General features: G+C 35.7%; 1 protein-coding gene across 1 annotated transcript; it reads right to left on the bottom strand.

Annotated features, from left to right (window-relative positions):
• Positions 1-204: 204 nt before the first annotated feature.
• LOC117622483 (phytoene synthase 2, chloroplastic-like) lies at positions 205-2831 on the bottom strand. The gene is made up of 5 exons (XM_034353159.1): positions 2279-2831; positions 1661-1711; positions 1182-1354; positions 849-1084; positions 205-754 (listed from the first exon to the last, which is right to left on the bottom strand). Exons 1-5 carry the CDS (start codon positions 2634-2636, stop codon positions 382-384), a joined length of 1191 nt encoding a protein of 396 aa, XP_034209050.1. The 5' UTR covers positions 2637-2831; the 3' UTR covers positions 205-381.
• Between the last annotated feature and the right edge of the window lie 4998 nt (positions 2832-7829).

The raw sequence follows: 7829 nt of genomic DNA, 5'->3' as shown, positions 1-7829 counted from the left end.
TATTTTTTTCCTTTTTTATTTTTTATTTTTTTATTTTTTATACAAGCGATAACAGTGAAGGGGAAAATCCAATTTAGAATCTCATATACAGAGGGTAAAAACTTTTAACCACTTGAGCTACAAGCCCCTTACAGCAACTACTCCACTTTAAAATATCACACTTCTCTTGAGAATTTTATAGAATAGCATCAAACAAGGGTGAGCAAAGAGCAATGTCAGGTTAAGATCCATTGTATTGATGAAATCATGGTGATGAAAGATTTAACAAAATAAAAACTGATATCAAAATTTACATATTTCAACTTGAGACCCAACTTTAATATGGTAGGCTAAGAGCTTAGAAATTGTGACCTCTAAATATTATCTAAGTATATATCTAATTCATCTCGACACCAACTGCTTAGTTAATTTAGAGGGTCCTATAACCGCTCTGCCATATGCCACAGGCAATGATACTAACTTCTTTGCTTTGCCTACATAAGCCCTTTTTGTGAAATTGTCATAACCATTTGCTTCAATAGCATCCAGAATCTGCCTGTACAGCAGCAAAGATGCCCACACTGGCCATCTACTAGCTGAGTTGAGTTCTGAAACACCTTTCTCAGCCTCATCAAAAAACATCCTAGCTCTCTTTATTTGGCCCTTCATGAACATTTTCCACTTGTCAGTCACCTTTCCTCGAAAGATGTCATCGTCTGATAGGCCGGCTTGGGCAAGCTCATCTTGTGGGAGATACACTCTTCCTCTCCTGGCACTACAATGATCAATCAATTCAAAGAGTAAGATTTACAAGCTCATAAAATTATTTTGTATGGGACAAAATGATGACACATAAAGAAGAAGCTTACTCTTCTCCAACATCTCTGAGTATATTAGTGAGCTGATTAGCTATTCCAAGGGCCAATGCAGCATTGTAAACAGTCTCTGTTGAAGCCTTTGATTCTGGGCTTATCCCCATTACCGGAACACTCATTAGGCCTACAGTCCCAGCAACATAGTAGCAGTAGAGGTAAAGTTCATCAAAGTTCTGGTATCTTGATTTTATTAAGTCTAATCTCATTCCTTCTACCATGTCTTTGAAGGGCTGTCCAAAGAGAAAATTGGTATGGTAAATCATTGAGTAATTCTAATAGATAAAAGAAAATTTTCAGCTCTGATTTTCGACTTGTGGTAGTTAGTACCTGTATATCAACAGGGTATTTGGAGACTGTATCAGATAGAGCAGCATCATACATATCATACGGACGACCTTCGAAAAGATCCGTTAATCTTTTCTCCCATCTGTCAAGAGCTTTGGGTGTGATGTATGAAGCATTTGGTCCATCCACTAGCTCATCTGTCCTTCTGCACCACACTGCAGAAAAAAGAAAGCAATTCTTCATTTAAAAACTGTGCACAAAATTGTTTCCTCGTTTGCAAGCTTTAAAAAGAAGAAGTCAAGTATATTGATGTTAATGTGCAGAAAAAAGGATGTTTTCTTCAAAAGGGCCATGGAGGTCTCGATTGCTCCCTCAGTTGTAAAGAAGCAAAGATACTTAAAGACCATGCATAAGTCAGATTTAAACTGACTATACAGCAATACTAAGCACAAATTGTGTAATGAACCACAAAAATTACAAGAGAAATAGAATGGGTTTCGAATAAGAATCATTATACGAACCATAAATTGCCCAAACAGCTCGTCGCCGCTCTGGTGTCATAAGTAATGTGCCTGGAAATCACAGAAAGAAACTGATAAGGACATTGCCTTGGAAATTAGTAAGTATCAACATCAAGTTGTAAATTGCATAAATTTTCCCTCCTGCAATAATATGGAATCTGAAGAAGCACGTCCTATCTTTAAAGTCTTGATAGTTTAGAATCTAAATCTTCATTACACTACCATAATAGTTATTTCTATATAAGAGACTAATAACCATTAAGATCCTATCCAAAAGAAGGTAAAGAATAGTTTGTATTCAACGACTATTGGGAATCAAGTTCAACTGCTGTCAAATTTCCAAAAGTTCTCATTTCTCCATTTTCAAGGCAACCAAATAAATTTCCTCTAGTCAACTACTGCTTGGCAAATAAAAAAAGGAAGCAGAATCAAGTGCTGAGTCCACCAGTATATCCAAGAAAATGAGTGGACCCGATTAAAGAAATAAGAAAAAGAGCAGATAAACAAAGACTAAAACAGAACCACAGAGAGAGAGAGAGAGAGAGAGAGAGAGAGAGAGAGAGAGAGAGAGAGAGAGAGAGAGAGAGAGATGAGCTGAAAGCCTGAAACACCTCTTACCCAAGTAAAACGTCTTGGCATATTCAGCACAGACCTCACCACATCGATCATAAGCCTGATTCAACAAATCCCAATTGCTCAGACCATCAGTTTCAATCCGTTCATCCAACTCCAAAGCTCTCTCCTTGACCCTGCTCTGTTCTCTAACCAAAGCAGCCTGCTTCAGCACCACTTCATAGACCATTTCTTCTGATGATCTTATTGGGTGCGCAACTGCACCTGAGTAAGCTAAAACCCCAGTTGAAAAAGTCAGCCTAGAGCACAGTTTTGACCTCCTTGGGCTACCAATTCTGGGCATGAGACTCAGCAGAGAGTTGGCATTCTCTTTGGGACTAACCACCCAAAGAACACCTGACATCTCAGAAGAAAAGCAAGACTGAGAAAACCCAATTGATCTCTTGCTGTTATCTTGCCTTTTGGGTTCAGCTTTCTTAATGTAAGGCTGTAAGCTGTGAGGTTGAGGCGCTCTTATGGAGAGATTGGAGGGTAAGGCAAGGTTTTAAAAGGGTCGTTGGCAAATGTGTGTCCAGTAGTTTTTTGAGTCTATTGCAATATAAAAAAAAATCTCCCCTCTTTATATTGCTTCCAAAGGCTAATACCGATGTGTGCATGTTACTGAGGAGAGAGAGAAGCCAAATTCAAGGAATATGCTTTGCTATTGCATAGCTGGTGATACATGAAAATATGTGGACAGCGTTTAAAAGACTCGTGTAATTTTCTATCTTCTGAATAGGGTTAGTCTCACTCACCGGCATGGACAAACATGAGTCATTGATCAGCATGAATCATACATTAATCAATGATTCCGAATAACCGCATGAGAGACTAATGCTAACACCGCTTTTCTATTTTTGTTTTTGTTCTTGACTCATGAATATTCTTTTTCACTTATTATAAAATTGAGAGAACTATTCACTCGAGAGACAATTTTAATTTTTAAGTATTATTGAGCGCTTACTACTATAAACAGTTGAATTTAGATCAACGATTTAATAAATTATTAGTTTTAATGATTAGAGATTTAATCTAACCGCCATAATTATGGATTACACAAATTTTATTGCTCGCTTGAGCAGCTTCAATAAAATAGATATACACTTCATTTTTTTATGCGCTTATAAATAGAATTGAGCCTAAAACTCACTCGTAACTCCCAAAAAAAAAAAAAAAAACTCCTTGTACGGTATTTTGCCTATACCATTGACTTTATTTAGAAAAGTTTATATATGACAACAATGTGCACACTAGCTAGTAGTAACAACAATTTGTGTAGATTCACTATACATATAAATTGTGCAAGGATTTCTATTAAATGCATAAGTTAACCAAATGTCTACTCATTAGCTAGAGGTATAGTTGATTTTATTCGAAAAGTATTTCGTCTTATTTACAGTTAAACTATATGCCCATACTTGGTCTCAATATAAAATGCATTAATATGTTGAAGTTATAATATACAGCTCCACAAGTAGGAAGTAGGAACCAGTCAAGAAAGGCATGTGGGATTCTGAATGAAGCTGAGATTGCATTTTATATTCAAGTCTTTGTCTTTGGAAAGTGACAGGTACCAACAAGGTTATTGCAATTTTACAAGAGAAAAAAAGTGGGTGTGGTGTGGATGAAATTGTTTTACATCGCCTCTTGATTGTAGGGTACTGTGACTGATGAGAATGGCTTCACCTTCAGCCTAAGTTAGGAGAGAAACTTCCCTACCTCGGTGTTATTGCCCCCTCTTTTTATCGCTTTCCACGTGCAACACCGATATCGGGTAGGGAAGTATTTTTACTAGCTGGGGTAAGGATCCTTAACAGTTTTCGTATAGGTCTTAATGATTCATGAACGAAATGCATGTGAGTGAAGTGATGTATCATTGTATTTGTGTGTGTTTAACTGTCCTGTCTTGTCGACTACTCCCCATTCCCCGCAGCTCTCTACTAATTTAAGCATTTGGTCCTAGTGATTGAAACCTAAGTTTTGGTTTTCACCAAAAAAAAAAGAAAAAAAGAAACCCAAGTTTTGGGTGCCCATATAGTTTAGAGTTGGTTAGATTTTAGTCCCCTTTCAGTGTGATAAGAGTGAACTAACCCTATGAAGGAAGACATGACGTGATGGTCTAGCTAACTTCCTTGACCATTAAAGCAAATTTAATCTTCTTCTCTCTTTTTTGTCAAGCAATTCGATCTTATTACCCAAGTGACTTCAATCTGATTTGGTCTTCAAATAACTTTCGCCACTAAAGAAAGAGTCAGGCATCCTCCAACTAATTTGGTCATAAACTCAAATTTCCAGTAACTATTTGAGCTTTATATATGGACTCAAACCGCTTTTTCCCCTAATCCTTCACACCCAAATTTTAAATCTGCAACTTTATTAAATTGTTTAAGAATGATTTAAGTATTTTTTTTTTCATGGATAACTTTTCTTCATTTAATCCTTTAAATAAATTCATAATTTAATTTTTTGAACAATTTGACCTAAAAAAAAATTTAAAATTCACAAATATAATTTTATTTCAGAAATTGGTGGGTATTTATAAAGTTTGGAGTGAGTTTTGGAGTTGGATTTGATTTAGATTAATTTAAAATATTATTTTGACCGTTGAATTTTTATTTTTATATTTACCGTTAATAGCTTGGATTTAATATTTTAAAAAATAAAAAAAATATGCCCGACTGTTGGCGCAAAACAACTTCTGCAGCAACAGTAGCACGACACCTGGTGCCAATTGATTCCTCCTTGCACATAGAATGCGTGAGCCTTGAGTGGGCTCCAACAAAAAGTTTTCCAGTCCATCTACCTGCACTGGTATTTGGTCCCAAGTTTGAGTTTTCCCAAATTTTGGCCCTTTACTTTTCTTGGGTTGAGAGAGAAATTGGGCTATAATTTGGGATTATTTGGGTTTGGCTTCATGAATTAGAGATGGCCTTAAAGACGATAAAAAAATAATGCTAATAGCCAATGGGTTCCCACCATACATGGTACCCCCGTTCGACCCCAGTGTACAAAAACAAAAAATCTAGAAGAATCGTATTAATCGACCAAACTGACGTAATAATGTATATTAAATATGAATTATTTCTACTAAAATATTAATATTGTCAAATCATTTGATATATATCATTGAACATTATGTGAATGTTAGTGCAAAGTAATGAAGTTGATCAGCTGCTTGTATTGTAGGTAGGTATGTTGGAGGAGCAGAGAGGAAGATCCTTCCATGATTCCATATGCTTTTGTTGAGGCCCACCGTCACCTTTGCTTCATCGTTTTGGGTAGCCAGGGTATCTGGACATGTGGTGGTGGTGTAGAAATTCCAAGATGACATTTTGATTTCTTGTTCTCACATGCAAAGGAAATGGAGATGGTTTGGCCTTTACCATATATAGGGTAGATCTTATCGTAAATATACCACCAACATGGAAAATAATATAATTAATACTCTACACATCATGCATTTTGTATCCCATATAACACATTAAAATGTGTGAATTCAACTTTGAAATATCTTTGAAATTTTCGAGACGTGTTTATAAAATTATTTTATATTACGTACAGTAATATTAAGTGGTTGGCATATTGACACATAAAATACTTGTCAACATTGTAGATAATAATAATGAAATCTTTGGTGTACCGTACATTTAATTACTAACGGATTCACGTAAGTAACAATGAATGCAATTGTCTTTACTTCTCATTATTGTTATACATTTATAATATTTTTTTAAAAAAATTAAGTGTTCGACAAAATGCCTTAAAGAGGTCGAACTAGAGTAAGAAGCCGAGGGTAACTGAGCCAAGTGGTGCGTGGGCACACCTCGTCCCGGTAACGAAAAATTCCTTAACACACAACTGAATTAAATCATATGTTGATTATTAGCATATGTTAGTAATAGACAAGGAATATAATAACAATGATGAAAAAGTGTGGACAACAAAAATGGAAGTGATAAAATGACTCATAGGTTGTCGATTGTGGATTGTTGTTGTGGCCATGAATCTCCCAACCCCAATCTTTTCGTACACTTTTTAGGTTCTTTTCTGCTGCCATGGAGAATGCCACAGGCCCACTGCAATTAAGTTCACCACACACCATGGCCACCGTATATTTGCGAAGTGATGGGGAGACAATTTATGGTGCTTTTGGTAAAAGACAACGACCCACTTGGCTTGGCAAACTTTAATTGTATTTTGTACTAGAAAGAACCCAAGTGTGTGTGTGTGTGAGAACAAATTTGGTGGCTGTGAATCGAGTGGTGTTGCTATCTATCACTTGGTTGTGAGTTGAAGACAAACGTCATTTTGTTTTGCCTTCTGTCATGTACACTCCCTGGTCACTCATTGTTTTGCCTTTGGCAAAGATTCATTATCTTATGGAAAATGAATTTTGATCTTGCCAAGATACAATCTGTTCTACAAAATGTGTAGTTTTCAAATTTTCCTGTACAATTTCTGCATTTTAGGTTTATTCTTTTTGGAATTATCTGTTGCCTCGTAGATGGTACCAAATATTGCCAAACCAATTAGGTAATTGCGTCTACATCCATATCACTTTATAATTTATCTTCGAAAAGAAGTATATGTCGCCCATAAAAAAGGAGTGATGAGATTCACTCTATCCATTGTAGCAACAACAACTAGGTTTTCCATAGCTGAGTAGATTTTACAACTAGAAACTGGCAAATTAGGAATGGTAAAGGGAAAATTCGAACTTGCGACTTCTTTCTGAGTTGGAAAGAGAAGTACGCAGAGGACAAAGATAAGACTTCATTAGGCCCAACGTTCATAATAATTTGGGTCATGCTAATCTTTCAATGGGCTTGGGCTAGACTACGGTCTAAATTGTGGGCCATTTCCCACATGCCTAGAGACTCATCCTCACGAAGCTCAAGCTATTGACTCCACATCTCATGGTGCTTTTTGAACTTTTGATAATTACGTCTCATTATTTTGGATCAGTTTTCCAAAGACTTCCATGAAGATTACTTTTATGTTTTCGGTGACATTTGCTTTTCATGTCCTTGTTTCCATGACATGCCACCCCACACAGCAAATTCCACACTCCATACACATCATAAATGGGTTTTTATATATATATATATATATATATATAGCAGATCATTAATCAAAAAAGATTTTCACATTAGTCTTGTATGTGTTTCAATTTTGAAATCTAACCTCTTTGTTATTTTTTATTTTTGGAACACTCAATTCGTTCTCCAACACAAAAAACAAAATTTTAACCCCACAAAAAAAGAAAAGAAAAACATAATAAGAGGGTGACCATTTGGCTTCTTAATCTAATTTTGAGAATGCTGGCATTAAATGTCAATGAAAAAAGAAAGTATTATTGAAGAATATATGCGTCTCATAATGCATCAACGGTTAGTATATTCACATTCTCTTATTGAAGTAGAAACAATAAAGAAAAAGAAGGTTGTAGTTAGAAATATTATGGTCTTATGGGGTGAGTAATTACAGTGTGGTACTTCCAACAACAAAAAAAAAATAGAAGAAATGACAATGTGGTACTAAAGTATAGTCACACGTC

The sequence above is a fragment of the Prunus dulcis genome, chromosome 3 (assembly GCF_902201215.1).
Source record: "Prunus dulcis chromosome 3, ALMONDv2, whole genome shotgun sequence".
Lineage (NCBI taxonomy): Eukaryota > Viridiplantae > Streptophyta > Magnoliopsida > Rosales > Rosaceae > Prunus > Prunus dulcis.
The sequence above is the reverse complement of the archived record's forward strand: the minus strand, read 5'-3'. Positions and strand labels throughout refer to the sequence as shown.